The sequence below is a fragment of the Brachyhypopomus gauderio genome, chromosome 1 (assembly GCF_052324685.1).
Source record: "Brachyhypopomus gauderio isolate BG-103 chromosome 1, BGAUD_0.2, whole genome shotgun sequence".
Classification (NCBI taxonomy): domain Eukaryota; kingdom Metazoa; phylum Chordata; class Actinopteri; order Gymnotiformes; family Hypopomidae; genus Brachyhypopomus; species Brachyhypopomus gauderio.
Window position 1 is genome coordinate 2,610,618 of NC_135211.1, and position 22,765 is coordinate 2,633,382.

The window sequence follows — 22,765 nt, forward strand, 5'->3', positions numbered from 1 at the left end:
CAACGTGTGTCTGGATAGTTTTGTTAGAAGTGAGTGTTGCGGTCTCGGGCTCTAATGCCATAACTCAATAATTATATGGGGTGTCCACATATCATATAGTGAATTACATGTTGTTCGAGCATTTTTTGTAACTCATTGAACACATGGTGTATGTGCGCATGCAGTTGCAGCCTTTGTAGCAATTTATTCCCCACCATCATAGGGAGTTTTTCCTCGCCACTGTCACCTTTGGCTTGCACATTAGGGTTCTGGACCCATAGTATTGTTAACCTTTTAAATCCTGTAAAGCGCTTTGTGACAACATGTGTTGTGAAAAGCGCTATACAAATAAACTTTGATTTGATTTGATTAGTAGTAGAAAAAAATTCCCTATATCGTACATTTTCGGTTTCATTCTGCTCTAAAGAGTCAGTTTGGCTCTGAAAGAGCAGCAGACGTCGGGGACATAACCAGAGAGTCGGAAGACAGAACAGAGGTGGTGGGTGCCCAGCTTGGCTCAGGAATGACTGAACCCAGTCGGCAGAATAGTGCAAACATTTTCTCTCGATTGAGGAGTTTTCAGAGGATTTTGTTCCAATTACATTTTCCAGTTCTGCTGACTGGTGACAAGTGATTTAACATTTTTTATGACTTCCTCTTCGTAGCCACTCCCACTGACTCTGGTGGAAAAAAAAAACAAAAACAAATGTCTCGTTATTAGGGGAAAAAGCTTGAGTTTTGTGGAGAAAAGCAATATTAAAGTTTGTCAGATTCCAGATGGTTTTGAACCAACCTTTTGTGCTAATGTTTGCTCTGCCTACTGGGACATCCTTGAGAGGGGAAGATACTGAAAAAGATTGAACATTTCATGTGTGATGATGCTGCATTTTGCAGCATGAAACCATTCCACAGTTCCTTTGTTTAATGTTGTTGGGCATGTAAGAATTAACTTTTCTGGGGCAGTTTTCTAGACACAGGTCAAACCTGGAGAATTATTAGTGGAGAATCTTCGTAGCCTATGTGTTATGTTTCAGGAAAACTGGCTAAATTAATGTGTATGATTTTGAGTGGAGTTTTTGACTCTTTTTTTCCATCTACCACACACTAAATATGTTTGTTATAAACTGAAATATTTCCAGACCTACGGGTCTGTTTGGTGATACAGCGGGTAAAATAAGTATTGAACACGTCACCATTTTTCTCAGTAAATATATTACTAGAGGTGCTAATGAAATGAAATTTTCACCAGATGTCGGTAACAACCCAAGTGATCCATACATACAAAGAAATCAAACCATAAATGTCCAGAAATGACGTTATTTGTAATAATGTGAAATGACACAGGGAAAAAGTATTGAACACGCTTACTGAAATGTATCTAATGCTTTGTACAAAAGCCTTTGTTGGCAATGACAGCTTCAAGACGCCTCCTGTATGGAGAAACTAGTCGCATGCATTGCTCAGGTGTGATTTTGGCCCATTCTTCCACACAAACAGTCTTCAAATCTTGAAGGTTTCGTGGGCCTCTTCTATGAACTCTGATCTTTAGTTCTTTCCATAGATTTTCTATTGGGTTCAAGTCAGGCGATTGGCTGGGCCATTCCAACAGCTTTATTTTCTTTCTCTGAAACCAATTGAGAGTTTCCTTGGCTGTGTGTTTGGGGTCATTGTCTTGCTGAAATGTCCAGCCACGTTTCATCTTCATCATCCTGGTAGACGGAAGCAGATTTTTCTCAAGAATGTCTCTGTACATTTTTCCATTCATCCTTCCTTCAATTATTTGAAGTTTGCCAGTACCATATGCTGAAAAACAGCCCCATGCCATGATGTTCCCACCTCCAAACTTCACTGTTGGTATGGTGTTCTTGGGGTGATGTGCAGTGCCATTTAACCTCCAAACATGATGTGTATTATGGCATCCAAACAGTTCTATTTTGGTTTCATCTGACCAGACTATATTCTCCCAGTACTTCACAGGCTTGTCTAAATGTTGTGCAGCAAACTTTAAACGAGCTTCAACATGCCTTTTCTTCAGCAATGGAGTCTTGCGTGGTGAGCGTGCATATAGGCCATGGCGGTTGAGTGCATTACTTATTGTTTTCTTTGAAACACTCGTACCTGCTAATTCCAGGTCTTTCTGAAGCTCTCCACAAGTGGTCCTTGGCTCTTGAACAACTCTTCTGATAATTCTTTTCACTCCTCTGTCAGAAATCTTGCGAGGAGCACCTGGTCGTGGTCGGTTTATGGTGAAATGATGTTCTTTCCACTTCCGAATTATGGCCCCAACAGTGCTCACTGGAACATTCAGAAGTTTAGAAATTCTTCTGTAACCGATGCCATCATTATGCTTTGCAACAATAAGGTTGCGAAGGTCTTGAGAGAGCTCTTTACTTTTACCCATCATCAGATGTTTCTTGTGTGATAGCTGGCCATCATTTGGGACTGAACCAGCTGATATTAATTTGCACTGACAAGGGGCAGGCTTGCTTTCTAATTACTGAGAGAGTTCAGCTGGTGTCTTGGCTTCCCATGCCTCTTTACACCTCCCTTTCTTCATGTGTTCAATACTTTTTCCCTGTGTCATTTCACATTATTACAAATAACGTCATTTCTGGACATTTATGGTTTGATTTCTTTGTATGTATGGATCACTTGGGTTGTTACCGACATCTGGTGAAAATTTCATTTCATTAGCACCTCTAGTAATATATTTACTGAGAAAAATGGTGACGTGTTCAATACTTATTTTACCTGCTGTAAGTGTGCTTTCACATTCATAAGTGTTGTATTTACTAATCTGATGCATTTGAATGTCATTTTAAAAATGCTATTTGATTACAAACTACTGTCGCAGTTTATTACTTTGTACCTTAGTTTATTACCGTATTTAAGTATTTGTTTCCTTATCACATGCATGATTGTTGTAAATTTTATAGTTCGTCTGTCACTCTAGTAAACCCAGATTCAGTAAATGAAAAACTGATACAATTAAACACACTAATTACTGTAATCATCCAAGAATATACAAAGCAAACTATTTTATTGTGTAGTAATAATGGACACTGATATGGAACAGTACAGAAACTCTTCTGTGTGTTCACTCTAGCCCTGCAGGGGGCAGAGCTGAGCACCACATTCATACTGCAGAACATGCATCACACAAAGAAGAAAATCTAACGCTGTAAACAAGGTTTGCATCTAGTGAATAGATTGGTCCCCATACAGAGTACGTTTATGACTGCATTAGGTTCAACTGCAGATGTTTAATGAAATGTTTCAGTCGTTCCTGCAAAGTTTTGATAGATGCATAAGGAAAGTTGCATAAGTTGCATTTAGGTGAAGAGTACTTGGCAAAGTAGATAAGGTCACCCAAATATATCTTTACGCTAAATTTTGGTACTATGCAGGTATGACACAATCCTGACAGGCGAATCGGCTGAAAAATATACAGACACAAATTCCCTTTAGTAGCTCTATCCCAGAAATATGAAACCATGTAAAAACTACTTCATTACCTACCATCAACCAACTCATGACTGTGTCAGCTCAGAAATCACACATCTAGTGCATAAGGTGCAGAGTCACTGCTCGCCAACAAAGATCAACTTTGCTAAGTAAATTAAAAACCCTTTCCCAGATTTTTATTAGATGATTTTCTTGTGAAATTTTAGTAAACCACTTGGAATAAGTCTGATCCAAACAATCAGCACCATTGCAAAACGTTCAGAAGCACAGTGAAAGGATTGTGACGTTCAGAAGCACAGTGAAAGGATTGTGACGTTCAGAAGCACAGTGAAAGGATTGTGACGTTAAGTGTGCAGGAGTGTTGCACTTCAATTACTCTGTAAAGCACCGTCAGCTGAGCTAATGCATCAACACCACAGAGCAAACTGAACAGGCTGAAACCAGAATGAGCTTTTCATCCTGGTTATTTGACAGGGTTCCTACTTAATATGGAGAAATGTGGCTTCAATAATTTCTAGGCCTGGATAAAGTAAGAAAACAGTATGGAAAAAAATGTTTGTTTCTATTCTGTTTTCTAAAACATAAAATTGAGAATTTCTAAATATAAAGGAGCAGGGTGTTTTTCATGCTGTTTGGAGCAGACAACCAGCACAGCTGAAATATTCACCACTGTGGGAGAGAGCACAGGTCAGAGCAAGCTCGACATAACGCAATAGCGAATAAACGACACTTGCAAAGACTCAGTGGAAATTGTGTTAAATTATATTAAATAATACTTTAATAGTAATAATACTATTTAAGTGTTAAACATTTTATGTTAAATTATAATACTAGTATTTTTTTTCATTTACTAACCAACGAAGCAAAGTCAGTAGACTTTAGTTCTCATCTAATTTCCTGGTGAACTGTACTTCCATTCTGTTATTGCAGGGATTAAAGTTATAGAGTTATTTAAATGTACATGACAGAAACAGAAAAAAATTGCAGCATTGCATTAGCATTGCAGGTTGAATAACATGCTGTGCGCTCAACTTGTCTGGGTTTGGAGCTAACTGATTTAGTGGGCTGCTGTACCTAGCTAGAATCGTATGGTAATTATTTGGCAGTAAAAAAGCATCAGAATGTAAGATATACAGTGCCCTCCATAATTATTGGCACCCCTGGTTAAGATTTGTTCTTTAGCTTCTAATAAATTAAATTGTTATTGTGGAAACATACTCTTACACTGACAATTGTAGAAAAATTTAACCTTTAACTCAAGTGAAGTTTAAGGGGGAAAATAAAATCCCTGACTAAGAAATAATTATTCTTCATAAAATCACCTGTTCCACAATTATTGGCACCCCTAACAATTCTTAGGAAATAAATGTAATTAAAGAATTTCTGTCACTTCTACAGTAGTTCACGAAGTTAATCAGAGTATGTAGGAACATTTAGCAATTTACAACTTCCTGTTTCCCTGGGGTATAATTATGAGGTGACACAGAGGCCATTTCTCTTCAACATGGGAAAGACAAAGGAACATAGCATTCAAGTAAGGCAGATGTGTGTTGACCTTCACAAGTCAGGCAATGGCTACAAGAAAATAGCCACTCGCCTACACCTGTCCATATCTACTGTCAGGGGAATTATTAAGAAGTTTAAAACAACTGGGACAGTGGTAAATAAGTCTGGACGAGGACGCAAGTTTATTTTGCCACCACGCACAGTGAGGAGGATGATAAGAGAAATAAAAAGTTCTCCAAAGCTAACTGTTACAGAACTGCAACAAATGGTAGCATCTTGGGGTCACAAAGTCTCCAAAACAACCATCAGGCACTATCTACACGCCAACAAGCTGTTTGGGAGGCATGCACGGAAAAAACCTTTTCTCACTCTCAATCATAAACGAAAACGTTTGGAGTTTGCTAAGCAGTACTGGAACTTCAACTGGGACCGTGTGCTTTGGTCAGATGAAACAAAGATAGAGCTTTTTGGCAACAAATGCTGTAAGTGGGTCTGGCGTAACACAAGAGCTGAGTATGCAGAAAAGCACCTCATGCCCACTGTGAAATACGGGGGAGGATTAGTGATGCTGTGGGCCTGCTTCTCTTCCAAAGGCCCAGGGAACCTTGTTAGGGTGCATGGCATCATGAATGCTTTGAAATACCAGGACATTTTAAAACAAAATCTGGTGGTTTCTGCCCGAAAGCTGAAGATGGGTCGTCACTGGGTCTTTCAGCAAGATAATGACCCTAAACATATGGCAAGATCTACACAGAAATGGTTGACCACACACAGAATCAAGCTCCTCCCATGGCCATCTCAGTCCCCAGACCCCAACCCCATTGAAAACCTGTGGGGTGAGCTGAAGAGGAGAGTGCAGAGGAGAGGACCCAGGTCGCTAGATGATTTAGAGAGATTGTGCTAAGAGGAATGGTCGAAGATCCCTCTTTCTGTGTTCACCCATCTTGTGAAACATTATAGGAGAAGATAAGGTGCTGTTTTGTTGGCAAAAGGGGGTTGTACAAAGTATTAACATCAGGGGTGCTAATAATTGTGGCACACATTATTTGATGTTAAACAATTATTTCTTAATGTGGGATTTTTTTCCTACTGAATAAATGCACTTGAGTTAAAGGTTGGATTTTACTCTTTTTTTCCATCGTGGTCCTATATTATTTAGAAAAAAACTCAATTTATAAGAAGCTAAAGAACACATCTTAACCAGGGGTGCCAATAATTATGGAGGGCACTGTATATTAACAGCTGGATTTAAAAACCACATAAACATCCAGCTATTTGTACTCTGGAAAAGTGTGGAATTTTTAAATTGAAAATATGTAGGAACCCTGGATTTGATGTTCATACAAAAACAGCAGTTTCATTGGACCTTTGAGAAAAGTACACATTACTCAGCATCAGAATACCAGGATATTAGAAACATCATTACTTCCCAACAGGCATGCAGAGGAAAAGAGGAAATAATGCATTCTGTTGGATAAAAGAATGTAGGTCAGACAGAAAAAAACAAACAGGATTACATGCCAGGGGTGGTCATTTTCAGTAGGTAACACAATTATTCTGAAGTTCAGCATTAAAACCAAAGTTCTCTTCTTGAACCTGTCTTCAGTTGTGTAAAAAACCACAGACTGAAAAACTGTCTCCCTCTAAAATAAAACTGCTATATAAAAGAAATGTCTCACAACTTACAGCAGACGTTAAAATTCTGGACAAAAAAGCCCTTAAATCTGTCTTGGCTAGCAGCTGCTGGTGTTGGGTTCTGTGGCTGGTCTCTCACAGGTCCTCCTCACATGCCCAAGATTCCCCTTTGCAGAGGAGCTGGTATGAGTGTCAGGAGTGGTCGTCGCTCAGGTTACTGACATGGGTGTAGCCAATTGCTGACTCGCGCTGACGGCACAGAATGGTAAACAACAGCACGACGAGAAGCAGCAGCACGGAGCCACACACAGCTAGTCCGATGACAACATCTACACACACACACACACACACACACACACACACACACACGCATGCACAGAGCTAAGAAACATGATCTCTTGCACCAACACACATCAGCTTCAAGAATCACTACTGTAGTACTGGAAAGTTCCACAGTGCAGAACACTACGTTTGTGTGTGCTGATACCTTTATCACTGAAAGATGCTGTTATCTGACACTCCTTCGTCCAGTTTTTTGGAATGACGGAGCTTGTAAGGCGGATGAAGTCCTCCAGAGGGCAGCGCTGGGCACAGCCGGGTAAAGTCAGAGGGTACAGCTTGGCTACAGAGCTGTCGTTTCTGTAGTACATCTCAACTGTGAATGACCTGAGAGAAGAGGAAGGAGAAGAGGGCGTGAGAGAAGACAAATGGAATAAAACAGCAGTGAGTCATAGAGTCTAGCAGAGTGTAGGATTGTGAAGAGTAATAACATGTGAACAGGGAAACGCATTGTCTTACCTGTTATCAACCTGGTGGAGCTCGAAGATGTGGCAGGAGGCGTATGGTGGTTGCAGTCCATTAAATACATCCAGTGCTTCCTGCAGAGCTACAACGGTTGTGTCATGCTGAAGAACAAAACACACCCACAAGACTGTGTCCACTACTGGAGAACAAGTCTGAAGCTTACAAGCTGACTCTTGCAGAAGATGCTGCCAATCCGGTACTGTTGTTCCACAACTATTACAATGCTGGCCATTAGGAAGTTCTAATCTTTCTAATACCAGTAAATCCAGAAAAGTAGGTCACAGGAACCACACTCACTGCTGAATACATAATCATCTTCAACTTCTCAGTGGAATTCGGAGTTGCAGCCAGTGTGAGGTTTTTAATGATCTGATCCAGCAGGAGACCTGGGAGACAGGGATGAAGACCCATGGTCCAGTCAGCACAGAGGGCAGGAGGTTGAGAGATGTATTGACTCTGAACTTAGCATGAATTCACAATAAAACATATCAGTATACATGAAATATTACACATTCCATAATGTAACAATCAAAATTTGTCCTCTACATTTAACCCATCTGTGCAGTTAGAACACACACACACACTAGTTATCACTAGGGGGCTGTGGGTCACACGTGCCCAGAGCGGTGGGCAGCCCTAACCCGGCGCCCGGGGAGCAGTTGGGGTTAGGTGCCTTGCTCAAGGGCACCTCAGTCATGGCCTCAGGCCTGGGAATCAAACCCACAACCCTCCGGTCACAAGATCAGTGCCCTATCATCAGACCATGACCATATAGTTAGCTACTTCTCTTGTGACATAGAGAAGTATCGTTCTTTTCTCTCGTTCTCTCATATTAATGACCAAGGAATGAAACACACGCCAGGGAGAGCTAATGCCTGTATGCAACCCCGGTGTTGGGGCCCTCACAGCGGGGTGAATGGGTGACGTCTTGGCGGCGTAGTCGGAGAGCGAGGGCTGCAGCTGACGGTAATGCCAACGCTAGCCCACCAAAGCACCACTCCCCGGTTCACGTGTCCAACAGGTTTACCCCGCTCAGTGCTACACCCGCTGAGGAGCCTGTTTCACGGACTCTGGTGATAGGAGACTCTATAGTTCGGCATGTGAAAGTGGCTAATCCTTTAGGGACAGCGGTTACAGTCAGTTGTTTACCGAGACCCAGAGCACCGGACATGAGTGGCAACCTTAGACTGTTAGCCAATAGGAGATATTTGAGGATAGTTATACACATAGGGGCCAACGATATACGTCTGCGGCAGTCAGAAGTGACTAAGAGTAATGTTACAGAGGTGATTAAATTAGCCCAGACGATGTCCGATGCGGTAATCTGCTCTGCCCCATCCCAATGCGGCGCGGTGATGAGCAGTACAGCAGGCTTACATCGTTAAACCGCAGGATGTCCAAGTGGTGCTCCGAAAATCAAGTGGGCTTTATTAATAATTATAAAACATTTGAGGCCAAGCCTGGTCTTTTAGGCAGGGATGGTGTCCACCCCACCCGGGATGGCGCCGCCTTGTTATGCTGCAGCATAGCCCATAGCCTGTTAGTTAGTGGGCAGAGTAGTATTAGGAGCTGCTGACTGTCCAGAGTCCAAGATTAGAGAAAAAGCTGTTGCCCAAAAATTAGCTATGCTTATATCTGCATAGGAATCACATATTTGAAAAGTTCCAATCTGGTTTTAGGCCCCACCACAGTACTGAAACAGCCTTAGTTACAAATGATCTCCTTCTTGCCACTGATCAAGATTATGTATCTCTATTTGTGCTTCTCAATCTTGGTGCAGCCCTTGACATGATAGGTCACAAGATCCTAATTAGAAAGGTTAGAAAACTGGGTTGGAATCTTGGCCCTTTCATGGTTTAGGCTAATTCTTACTTATCTCTTACTTAACCAATCGCTATCAGTTTGTAGAGCTCAATTTCCTCCAAATGCACATAAGTGAAATATGGGGTCCTGCAAGATTCCATCTTAGGACCACTATAATTTACATTATACATGCTACCATTGGGAATAGTTATAAACAAACATGGTGTCAACTTTCACTGCTATGCAGATTACACCCAACTTTACATATCAAGCAAATCTGATTACAAATCCAGATTAGGAAAAATTTAGGCCTGCTGGTTGTCGCTAAAGTCTAGGCATCATACTCTACTCTGAACCTATCATTTGATAAATACATAGATAATACTACTAGGATAGCTTTTCTACAGCTCTGCAACATTGCCAAGATAAGAAATGCATTATGCAGAAAAATTAGTACATGCATTTGTTAGCTCCAGATTAGACTACTGTAACTCATTACTGTCAGGATGCTCAAATAGGAATCTATATATACTTCAAGTAATTCAAAATGCCACAGCCAGAGTTCTGACTAGAACTAGAAAATTTGATCATATCATGCCAGTCCTATCGGCCCTGCATTGGCTCCCAGTTAAATTCCGTATTGACGTAAAAAATCTTCTACTGAATTATAAAGCACTGGCTTGCTCCTGATTAACTGCAGGAAATTATTTCCTATTATGAACCCCCACGTCCACTAAGATCACAGGGTGCTGGCCTCTTATTAGTTCTAACAGTTAATAAGGTAACAGCAGGGGGAAGAGCCTTTTCTTATAAATCAAATCAAATCAAATTTTATTTATATAGCGCTTTTTACAACAGTTGTTGTTACAAAGCAGCTTTACAAGTGTCCGAGTCCTAGCCCCCAGTGAGCAAGCCAAGGGCGACAGTGGCAAGGAAAAACTCCCTAAGGGCACGAGGAAGAAACCTTGAGAGGAACCAAGACTCAGGGGGGGAACCCATCCTCCTCTGGCCGACGCGGTTTGTATAGAAACAGATACCGCTGCCTCTAAGCTTCCCCGCGGTCTCTGTGACACGGTCCGCTCTGTGGAAGTGGAAGCCAGCGAGCTGCAATGTGCTATCCGGGACTGCCTCAGTGAGCCAAGTCTCTGTGAAGCACAGCGCCACTGAGAGAGAAATTCAGATTCAAAAGTGAAAGTTCATTCATTTTATTGCGTAGCAAAAGGAGGTTGGCCACGTGGATTCTGGGTAGTGCTGTACATAAGCCACACAGACCAGATCACCAGTGCAGAGCACAAACACACAGACTCTGTTTTCATCATTTTAGTGGACTTTAACAGAGCAAAACTCACCAGTGAGCTGCAGTGAGAGAGCATGTGACATGCCCCACTAGGGAGGATAAAACTTTTGTAAGTCGCTCTGGATAAGAGCGTCTGCTAAATGCCAAAAATGTAGATGTAAATGTAATACCCTAGATCACTGCTACACTGTCTTTAAGGAGGCATATCACTCTGTTACCCGAGCTGCTCTGGGCCTATCTGACCATTCTATGGTCCATCTTCTCCCAACCTATAGACAGAAGCTCAAGCAGGCCAAGCCTGAGTCAGTACTGTGAAGAAGTAGACCAGTGAGGCTAAAGGAAGGCTTCAGGACTGCATGGTGTGTGTTTGATGATTCTACAAGCAACCTGGATGAATACACAGACGCAGTGACATCCTACATCAGCTTCTGTGAGGAAATCTGTGATCCGACCAGGACGCGCATTAGATACAACAATGACAAGCCCTGGTTTAACGCCAAACTGAAGCAGCTGTGCTGGTCCATAGAGGAAGCTTTTAGGAGCGGGGACCAGGAGCTCTACAATAAGACTGGGAACACACTCAACATCAGAGCTGCTAAGAAGATCATGAGAGATCAGAGCTGCTAAGAAGAGCTGCTCCACAAAGCTGAGCAGACTGATGTCCACAAACGAGCCATCAGCTGTCTGGACTTGCCTACACAATCTCTCAGGCTACAAGAGGACCCTCTACTAGACAATAGGGAGTCATCAGCTGGTTGATGACCTTAACAGCTTCTATTGCAGGTTTGAAAAGCCAGCTCCATGAGATAGGTACCAGGCCCAGAGGGATGCCTGAGGATTTGTGCAGACCGGCTTGCCCCTGTCGTCACAAAGATCTTCAATAAATCACTGGAACTGTGTCGTACCATCCTGTTTCAAACGCTCCACAGTAATACCCATCCCCAAGAAGCCAACCATCACAGGACTGAAGGACTACAGACCGGTTGCACTGACATCTGTGATCGTGAAATCCTTTGGGAGGCTGGTCCTGATCCAACTGTAGGAGATCACCAACCCCCTGCTAGACCCTCTGCTGTTCGCTTACTGGGCCAAGAAGTTGGTGGAAGCCGCAGGGAACATGGGACTTCACCATATCCTCCAGCGTGCTCATTCTCCTGAATCTGAGTCTGACGACTCTTCTTACAACTAAAACTTGTACATAGTAACTGAATGGAAGGAGAGCAAGAGGAAGAGCTCAATGACAAAAAAAAAAAAGAAAAAGGGTTTTTCGTTGCTCCTATAAGTCTACAAATTTCCCTGACTTGTCCTGATAATCAAAGCATTCGATGGAGTGCAAACATGTCTACGACTGGATGCTATGGTTGTCATTGTTTAAAGGGTCGGATTATGAAAACACTGATGTCCCTGAATGTTATGGGTTAAGTTTTAGTTTAAAGGGTTGGATTATGGAAACGCTGACCTCCCTGAAGCCGGCACTTCTCCACTCGCTTATAGATGCCAAACATCATCTGAAAGGAGAAGTTCTTCAGCAGCGATAGTGTCTTCATTACCTCAGGAGTCACCCAAGATGGAGGGACCTTCCCATGCTTCTCCTGAGAGAGGGAGTGAAGGAGAGAGAGAAATAAAGAAAAGCAACATTATGGTACAATACAATATGAAATAGGTACTAATATTTAGGATAAGGAAAATGCAAAAAAGTAAACAGAAATAACTCTATATGTTCAATATATACATATAATTATATATATATATATATATATATATATATATATATATATATATATATATATATATATATATGGACAACACGCATACGAATCATCAGTGCGTTACAAACAGTCCTGAGTCTGTCAACCACCTAGTCATGGGACTCTCATATATGCTCACACACTTCTGCTTATCTGTATATGCTTCTCCTAGCATGAAGAATCTGGGTCACATACAACTACGTACACACTTTTGCAACTACGTACACACTTTTGCAACTACGTACACACTTTTGCAAGCTTCCAGCAAAATCCTTACTTACATTCAATGGTGGTATCAGCTGATGAGTTTCTTGCAATTAATGTAATTTGAATTCCAACAAAAGATTACAAGGGTGCAAAAAGTTGGTAGTACGATGGAACTGGGCACAGGTTGGAGGTGCAAAACTGACCTAGGAAAAGGTTAACATGGCACTGAACTCATCCAGGTACTCTGACTGGGGTGAGGCCCCAGTCCTACAGTACTAATACATAAGGTCAAGGGAGCTAGCACTATACTGCAGTTACAGGGAGAGCCTTAGAACCAAGGTTTTAATAGTTTTGGATTTTTCATTATAGTTTAGTTTTTATTTAATTGTGACTTTTCTAATTCAGTTAGTTTTCATTCGTTTTTAGAGCATGTTTGCTTGTTTTTATTAGTTACATTTTTAAAAAGCTTTAAAAAAAAATTTTATCTTGGATTTTTCATTATAGTTTAGTTTTTATTTAACTGTGACTTTTTTCAGTTAGTTTTAATTCATTTTTAGAGCATGTTTGCTAGTTTTTATTAGTTAAATTTTTTAAGCTTAGTTTTAGTTTAGTTTAGTTTTCATTAGTTCTGGCATTAGTTCTAGTTTTTTATACTTTGGGTTATTTGTCAGGTGCAGGATTCAAAAAGTTCAGAGTAAATATTGTGTGATAAAAACTCACCAAAAGATACCAAAAAAATGCTTTAAATTACTGTTTAACAACCAACAGTCCACAAAATAGCAACCTTAAGTGGAAAATGTGTAATACTGCTGCTGAAAATTACCAGACTAAGGACAGACACGAACATAGGAGCGTAACCCTATTTTGGTTAGAGTGAAAAGCTAAACCTTTTGAAAGCAGTCGAGTCACACAGTCATGTTGACATCCAGTCTCAACACATTAACCAGTGCATCCTCCTCCAGTTTTTCTGCATATTAACTAACCAGCAGCTGATGAAAAATGAATGAAAATGGTCCATTATGGTTGTCTCCTTCCTGGTATTCAGTAGTGCAGTAGCCCTAGGTAGGACAGCTCGATGGGTAGCACAGATTTTCAGAACACCGGTTCTACCTTGCTGGGGTGTTGCTTCTCTTTCAGCGGAGCTAGTCAGAGGCTAGCTTGTCAAGGTACTGGCAGTTAGCCCTATTGTGTGAGCTTTGACATTCGTGGGGTTTTTCCTCTTGAGAACTACACTGTAAAAAATGTTTGTTGAATTTACGGTAATAAACTATAAAATAGCAACAGTAAAAGATCATAAAGTAGAAAACAGTATATCACTGTAACACAGATGCAATAGTTTACTTTTAAAAAATAAACAGTATATAAAATTAATTTTTACAGTCAAAACATGTAGAAAGCACACATTTTTAATGTTAATTTCAATATTTTAGGTAAAATATATTGGAAAATTCCGTAATGTAGTAAACAAGGAATTACCCTAAAAATAAAAAAAAATATTCAGTCTAAATTACAGATTTTGCTGATGAGTAGCCTACATTTCAATTTACAGTGAAAACCATTCATCAATCAGCAAAATCGCACCTTGATTTCTACAGAAAGAAAATGCTAAAAATATGGCCAGTGCTGAAAGGTAAAGCATGTTGAAATATAGGACAATGTACTGCCATTTTAGAAATTGTCTTTGTAAATATGGGTCAAATATTTATACATATAAGGAATACCGTATTTTCAGGACCATAAGGTGCACTTAAAAGTTTTCGATATTCAAGCCTTGTGCTATCATTGCTGCCTTCAGTCGAATGGTGACTGTAGAGACGCTTCTCCCGCTGTTCTTTACTCAATTACATTTTACGTAATGTTCTCTGGTTAGTTTATCGCTGCCAGCGTACACATTACGTATCTGTGTCAGGGACAGATTTTTTAATTCAGTGCACATACAAGGCGCACTGCTGATTTTTGAGAAAATTTAAGGCTTTTCTGCTTAAAGTCTGTAAAATTGTGTAGCGTCTGTCCACTGGGGGCGGCGCTACTTCCCATGAGCCCCCGCGGCTCCGTTATTGATACGCGTTATGTGTAAGTGTTATGACATGCTGTTGTTGATTATGTATTTGATTATATGTTTTGTTAGTTTAAGTCTCCCTGTATTAGTTTATGTAGATGTACATTGTCTGAGTCTACCTACCGTGTTTGTGTAATGTTACAGTGCTAATGACCTGCCCTCATGTTTCACGTACTGTGTTTAATACGCGTGATTACGGCTTTCTGCGTGATTACGTTGCTAAGGCAAAATAATAGTGCCTTGTTGCCTTAAAATGTGGCAACCAATGATCTATATTATAGATCAGGGGTAATCAATTAAATCTTTCCGCGGTCCATTTTTGGCAGATAGTTCAGACCTTAGGTCCGGGTCCGCGGTGGCGAACGAAAGTTGTTGAGCGGGGGGCGAACGAAAGTTGTTGAGCAGGGGGGGGGGGGGGGGGGCGAACGTAACACTCAAATGGGTGGTGAACGTAACACGTAAATTCTCCGGTTTAAAATATAGTCTCCCGTTAAATTTTTTTTGGCATTTTGGTCTGTATACAGTTAATCAGGAATGTGATTGGGTCCGGACAGGACGGCGTTCGGGTCCGGATCCGGACCGCGGTCCGCCATTTGGTGATACCTGTTATAGATCATTGATGGCAATAACTGGGAGGCCCTAGTGATGGCGGCCTGCCAGTAATTTACTGTGAAGTTGGACTTTACAAATACTGTAAAATAATAATGGTTGTAATGTGTTCATCATAGAGATAAACAGTAAAACAGTTTTTAAAATTATTCACCGTAAATAGGTTTATTTAAAAAAGTTGTTAATTTTACAGTGTATTATTGTAAGCTGTAAAGTCATTTTCCGTAAAAATAACAGTTCTAAATGATGAAATTTACGGTTGTCAAAAAAGTGTTTTTTACATTGTCACCGTTTTTTTTACGGTGAAGTTCTGGCAACCACAGCTGCCAGTCTTTTACAGTTTCCACTACAAGACATGTCGTCTTTCTCGTTGTGACGTTCGGGCGCAGCCAAGGACGAGACACAGAATCCTCGGGTTGCGGAGCAAACGTAACTTTACTTTGACAAGTATTGCGCAATCGCGCACGAGTAACACGGAACAAGCACACACACACAACGTGTAGACTTAGACAACGACGAGCACAGGACACTGCGCGAGCGCACATTAAATAGACAAACCACATTAGCCCCACGTGATTACGAGACGAGTCACAGGTGAGACAGATTATTCACACGACATGCCATAACCACGGATATCCACAGACGCAGACGATGCACGTAGACTACGTAAATACACGCCCAAAAGGGAGGGGCCGGGGTCCTCAACGTGACACTCGTAGTCATATAAAAAGAAAGAATCCCATACAGGACTCTGCTGTTTTCTCCTAACTTTTGTTGTCATAATTTTGCAGGCTACCATGGCGAGTGAAAAAACCTCTAGTGAAAAAAAATCGATTTCATATCAGTCCACAAGACTTAAATAAATAAATAAAATAAATAAATTGACAAAAGCAAAGTATATCCTATCTATAATTTCAGAACGTTTTAGTTTTCTAACCATATAATACAGTTACAGTTAGTTATCGTTTTTTCTTTGAATTACCGTTATTGTTTATTTCAGTTAACGAAAATGTTTTTTTCAATATCAGTTTTCATTGTTTCATTAGTTTTCGTTAACGATTATAACCTTGCTTTGGACCAATGCGGTTCACCTCGCAGAAGAGCGTGTCGTAGATGCTCCACACCATCTCGATGGAAATGGACTCCAGTCCTGTATTTTTGCGCACCATGTCCATAAAAGCCTGCACATTACAAAGCAAACCATTTACCATCAGACCCTGCAGACTTCTCCTTTCACACACATTCTCATCTGCTTTAAACAGGTCATCATCGAAAAAGAAAGCTGCTTGTGGAAGGTGATTATGGGGAACTAGTGAAGTGGAGGGAGACAGAGGTGGTCATCACAAGTGGTGGGGTGGTGTGTCAGTGACAGTAGGTAGACACATGGTGGGGTGGTGTGTCAGTGACAGTAGGTGGACACATGGTGGGGTGGTGTGTCAGTGACAGTAGGTGGACACATGGTGGGGTGGTGTGTCAGTGACAGTAGGTGGACACATGGTGGGGTGGTGTGTCAGTGACAGTAGGTGAACACATGGTGGGGTGGTGTGTCAGTGACAGTAGGTGAACACATGGTGGGGTGGTGTGTCAGTGGCAGTAGGTGAACACATGGTGGGGTGGTGTGTCAGTGGCAGTAGGTGAACACATGGTGGGGTGGTGTGTCAGTGACAGTAGGTGAACACATGGTGGGGTGGTGTGTCAGTGACAGTAGGTGGACACATGGTGGGGTGGTGTGTCAGTGGCAGTAGGTGGACACATGGTGGGGTGGTGTGTCAGTGACAGTAGGTGGACACATGGTGGGGTGGTGTGTCAGTGACAGTAGGTGAACACATGGTGGGGTGGTGTGTCAGTGACAGTAGGTGAACACATGGTGGGGTGGTGTGTCAGTGGCAGTAGGTGAACACATGGTGGGGTGGTGTGTCAGTGGCAGTAGGTGAACACATGGTGGGGTGGTGTGTCAGTGACAGTAGGTGAACACATGGTGGGGTGGTGTGTCAGTGACAGTAGGTGGACACATGGTGGGGTGGTGTGTCAGTGGCAGTAGGTGAACACATGGTGGGGTGGTGTGTCAGTGGCAGTAGGTCTTAGTTGTGAAGGGTGACTCACTTTGTATGTCCTTGTGACATTGAGGACGGTCTCACTTTGCACTGTCTCATTCATGAGGAGCTTGTAGCGTGGGCAGTTCGGCAGCGGAAAAGAGAGCAACTGAGAAGAGTCAAACATGCAAGACTTAAAGCACTGACAATATGACTCTTCCTCAGTAAGTGAAATATGACCTCCCAAATTAAGTGGTCTTTGAATCCCTTTTTAGTACCACTTCTTAAAACTGCTCACCACTGCCACACAGTCCTGGCTTTAAACATAAACACTTAATGCAAGCTCTTTAAAATATATCTCAGTCAACACAAATGCCTGAGTCAAACTCACCGTCTTGAACTGATCTAGGTTTGGGAGAATTGTGTGTTGTTACTGGGATGTTTGGTGCATGGTGAGGGTGCTGCTGCAGTATTCGTACCCTCTCCTGGCTCTGTGGAACTGTGTGAATAGGTATGGGCTGCCACTCCAAACCAGGGTGAAAGATCTGCGAGCCATTGGGGGGGTAGAGGCCGGCCAGGTTCGCTTCGGCACTCATCAGAGTACGGTCGATGTCTGTGCTGCGCACAGCGATCTGCAGGACGCACGGAGGTGCAGTTAGAGCACTGCACTGAGAACACCACTGAGACAGCATGCAGCACAACTCTGGCCTAGACACAGGGCTTAAGAAGCACACGGCACTGGTGTTGCTTCTGCTAGTGGGCCGCCCAATGGAGGATGGGTTCCCTTTTGAGTCTTGAGTCTTGATTCTTCCTAATCCCCACCATCATAGGGAGTTTTTCCTCGCCACTGCTGCGTCTGGCTTGCTCATTAGGGATCTGGACCAATACGATTGTAAAGCTGCTTTGTGACAACATGTGTTGTGAAAAGCGCTATATAAATAAATTTGACTTGACTTCGCTTATAATTCCCAGGTTTCTCCTGCACAGAAGATCTGCAAGTGTTTGCTAAATTGACCAGATTAGGTCATGTCATATGCTCATCTAGAGTATGTCCACAAAGAGAGCAACCACTAGCTGTGAGCATGCAGAATGATGCTACCAGTTTAAGAGAGGGCCCAACAGAAAGCTAAACACATACAGAACAAATGAAAGTAACTGATCAGGAAGTCAAAATCAGCATTTTGAACAGTACAAAGTAAATTTTTATGATACATAGCCTACATATGATACATAACTATTTGCTACCAAGCACAAAATACATGTGAGGCAACACAAATACATAGATGTATACAATATAACGTTTTTAAGCTTCTGGATGTAATTCATGACCCCATTACCATCACAAGCTAAAAAAAACCACAGTTCATTATCAGGGACAAGCCTAGAGACCACTTCAAATGGATCATCACACACCTCATAACGATCGTACAGCTCAGACAGGAAGCCAGTGTAACGTTTGCGCAGAAACTGGCCCAGCTCAAAATGCTGCTGCATACCTTCCTGTAGACACACACAAGACCACACAAGTGTGGCTCAGTGAGAGACAGATCTTAACACAGCCTTTTATAGTACTTCATATAGACACAAACAACCCCCATGCTCATGAAAGACATTACACCAGCTTATTCAAACTGAAACCAAATGGGATAGGGGGAGGAGTTAAGATGCTGAGCCAGTATAATTACCAGAAAAACCAGAAGAAAGTTCTGTGTGACTCACATGTTTGCAATTATGTTTGGTAATAACGTGATAGGCCAAACAGCAGTAATACCAGAGCTGCAAGCTTTCCTTGCGCGTGTGTGTTTAAAGTGTACCTGAGAAAGCTGTCCAAATCCCTGCGGCCAATCACTTTCCTTGTACGGGTCAGCGGGATAGGTTTTGATTGGAGACCGGTCTCCATGGCGATACAACTAAACAAACACAACAAAGGTTTTGAAAGAACAAGGTTAATAAACAGATCTTCACATCATCTTCCAACAACACAATATTTCCAAAAATCTTATCAAGAATTCTTGCTCAGTTTTCTTGCTAATGTTCACCTAAGTTTGCATCTAAATATGGAGATGTGTTAGTCAGGCATGTGGCATCAAAGCGTCCTCCTCTAATGAATAATGCAAACTAATATCAAAAACAGGAATCTTGTTGAGCAAAAACATGAATATCAGGTTTTGGCAGATCTGGCTTTAAACACAACTCTCCAATACTTGTCAAAAACATCACAACATGGCTTAACAGTAAAATACAACAGTACTTATCCTTTGAATTAAACTTACTTTTTGATACTTTACATTCTATAGGCCTATATAATTTGTTTAGAAATTCCCAGATATATTATAATCAATAATAAAGTTGAATAGTATTTGTTGTATATTTTATAACATCCCCAAAGACCAAAGCACACCTGTTTTTAATTGGAACGATAACTTCAGTACACAGGAAATGTAGGTAAAGATGCAGTTACAGACAATTGTATCAGCTACAGAAACATTTTCTGTCTCAAATCCATGCAAACTGTTCAAGGAGCAGTCTGACACCGTCTTTCAGCTCTGACTTTATATTTATTCAGATTAAAATTTATATTTTATGAGATTCTGTCTCATATTTTAAACCACATGTGCAAGACACAGCTTACCTGGCCAGTCACACAAATTACAAAAGAAGAATGCTTTCAAATACAGGTGTTACATCCTCCCTAGTAGGGCAAGAGGATAAAACACCAAGAAGACTTTACACCAAGAAGACTTTACACCAAGAAGACTTTACATCAAGAAGACTTTACACCAAGAAGACTTTACACCAAGAAGACTGCAGTGTAAAACAGGTCGTGCAGTACACATGTGGACATGTGAGGGAGATCACCCAGCACACAGCTGCTGCTATTACTACTGATATTACTACTGCTATTCCTTATACTATTACTACTGCTATTACTAACACTATTAGTAACACTATTACTACTGCTATTACTACTGCTATTACTAACTATTACTAACACTATTACTAACACTATTACTACTGCTATTACTAACACTATTACTACTGCTATTACTAACTATTACTAACACTATTACTACTGCTATTAATAACACTATTACTAACACTAATACTACTGCTATTACTAACACTATTACTAACACTATTACAAGGGTGGAAAGTAACTAATTACATTTATTCACATTACTGTAATTGAGTACTTTTTATGAGTAATTTGTAATTTTCTGAGTAGTTTTTGAAATATGTAATTTTTACTTTTACTTGAGTACATTTTGACCCAAGTAGTTCTACTTCACTACATTTGAACACCCTCACATTACTGAGTAAAAAAATATTGATGGTGAAAAATTAAATGCGGGCAGAAATTTAAACTTTTAAACTTATTTAAACTTCCCAGAACTGAAGACCAATTGCATGGCCTTGCCTTGCATGCGCCCTTTCCATTGTTTCATAATTAGGTCGTAATCTGGTGCACTTTTTTTTCAAAAGGATGAGATTGTTCTATCTTTAAATCTTCTATCTATCAGGTTCTGTGGGATCCTGTGGGCACTGTATTTTGAATAGTTGGATCCTGTGAGCGTTTTAAATAGTGGAATCCTGTGCGCATTTTGTTTTATTTTGAGATGTGGGATCCTGTGGTCATTTTATATTTTATTTTGAGTTGTGGCAACCTGTGGGCATTTTATTGTGAATAGTGGGATCCGGTGGGCACTGTATTTTGAATAGTTGGATCCTGTGAGCACTTACTTTTAAATTGTGGGATCTTATGAGCATTTTTTTATTTTTGATGTGGGATCCTGTGGGCATTTTATTGTGAGTAGTGGAATCCTATTGCAAGTAAATTTTGAGATGGGTAATTTTACTTTTACTCTGAGTAGATTTTAGGCAAAGTAATGATACTTTTACTCAATTACAATTTTTCAGTACTCTTTCCACCTCTGCACGATTACTACTGCTATTACTAACACTATTACTACTGCTATTACTAACTATTACTAACACTATTACTAACACTATTACTACTGCTATTACTAACACTATTACTACTGCTATTACTAAAACTATTACTAATACTATTACTACTGCTATTACTATTACTACTGCTATTACTAACACTATTACTAACACTATTACTACTGCTATTACTAACGCTATTAATATCACTATTACTAACACTATTACTAACACTATTACTACTGCTATTACTAACACTATTACTGACACTATTACTGACACTATTACTAACACTATTACTAACACTATTACTGACACTATTCTAACACTATTACTGTGGTTATGAAGGGAAGAGACGTGATCTAGACTCGAATCAGCACTTTTTTATTGCTGAGTATGACGATAACTAGCGAGGTAAAAACAACAGCGACAGCTCAGCAGATTAAGATAGAAAATAACTAACCAAGCTAACGCTAATAACCAGACAAAACACCTGAATAATTGTGTTTTTATCTAATTGTGAAGGTAGATATGAGGTTAAACCCGCACTCAGCGCCCGGTCACTGCACCGTTACCCCAGCCCGAGTGACTCCAGCTCGGGTTCACTAGCGCGGACACCACGGCACACACGACATCATACTCACTAGTGTCACAAGTCTGAGCTCACTTTCTCCAGATGAGTATCCGAGGGCACAAAATGAGGACAGGGCCAACAGATACCAGTACATGCTTCCACACGCGGCTGGCGCTTGCTAGGACTGTAGAGACGGCGAGCTGGCCCCGACCTGTCACCTGCCCGTCATAGCGACGTCACCGGAAACACGTCGCGCTGATGCAGTGTCGATCCCAACAGCTCATTTGATTCATAATGTATGCGCGGTAGATTATTCCACGTATATGCATTACTCCATAACAATAATGCATATACACAGGAAATAAAATGTAATAAGGACCATCAAAATGGTGTGTGTGTGTGTGTGTGTGTGTGTGTGTGTGTGTGTGTGTGTGTGTGTGTGTGTGTCTGTGTATTTGTGTGTGCGTGTGCGCGTGCGCGTGCGTGCGTGCATGTGTGTGTGTGTGCGTGCGCGGTCACTGTTTCGTAGCTGGTACCAGGAGAACAGATTCACAACACACAAAGTTCAAGTTTAATGATGATACATGTAGTTAAATACAGGACAAATATGATGTGTCTTAAGACAATTGGTTAAGAATAATAAAACATGTATTATTGGTATACACACACACTATATTGCCAAAAGTATTCGCTTATCCATCCAAATGATCGTAATCAGGTGTTCCAATCACTTCCATGGCCACAGGTGTATAAAATTAAGCACCTAGGCATGCAGACTGTTTTTACAAACATTTGTGAAAGAATGAGTCGCTCTCAGGAGCTCAATGAATTCCAGCATGGAACTGAGATAGGATGCCACCTGTGCAATAAATCCGTGAAATTTCCTCATTCCTAAATATTCCACAGTCAACTGTCAGCTGTATTATGAGTCAAATCAATCAATCAATCAAAATGTATTTATATAGCGCTTTTTACAACAGTTGTTGTCACAAAGCAGCTTTACAAGTGTCCGAGTCCTAGCCCCCAGTGAGCAAGCCAAAGGCGACAGTGGCAAGGAAAAACTCCCTAGTTTTTTGCATGAGGAAGAAACCTTGAGAG

The 22,765-nt window shown here is 41.0% G+C and overlaps 1 protein-coding gene across 2 annotated transcripts; it reads right to left on the reverse strand.

Moving 5' to 3' along the window:
• Nucleotides 1–218: 218 nt before the first annotated feature.
• acp2 (acid phosphatase 2, lysosomal) lies at nt 219–21,900 on the reverse strand. Of its 2 annotated transcripts, XM_077008659.1 has the most exons (12): nt 21,738–21,900; nt 18,960–19,055; nt 18,559–18,645; nt 17,625–17,777; nt 17,216–17,314; nt 16,204–16,293; nt 11,949–12,081; nt 7,687–7,775; nt 7,384–7,490; nt 7,073–7,251; nt 773–826; nt 219–659 (listed from the first exon to the last, which is right to left on the reverse strand). In XM_077008659.1, exons 1-12 carry the CDS (start codon nt 21,819–21,821, stop codon nt 625–627), a joined length of 1,206 nt encoding a protein of 401 aa, XP_076864774.1. In that variant the 5' UTR covers nt 21,822–21,900; the 3' UTR covers nt 219–624. The 2 variants fall into 2 exon arrangements, with proteins under 2 accessions (XP_076864774.1, XP_076864697.1); XM_077008582.1 differs by lacking the exons at nt 219–659; nt 773–826 and adding an exon at nt 3,003–6,914 and having other exon boundaries at nt 21,738–21,899.
• Between the last annotated feature and the right edge of the window lie 865 nt (nt 21,901–22,765).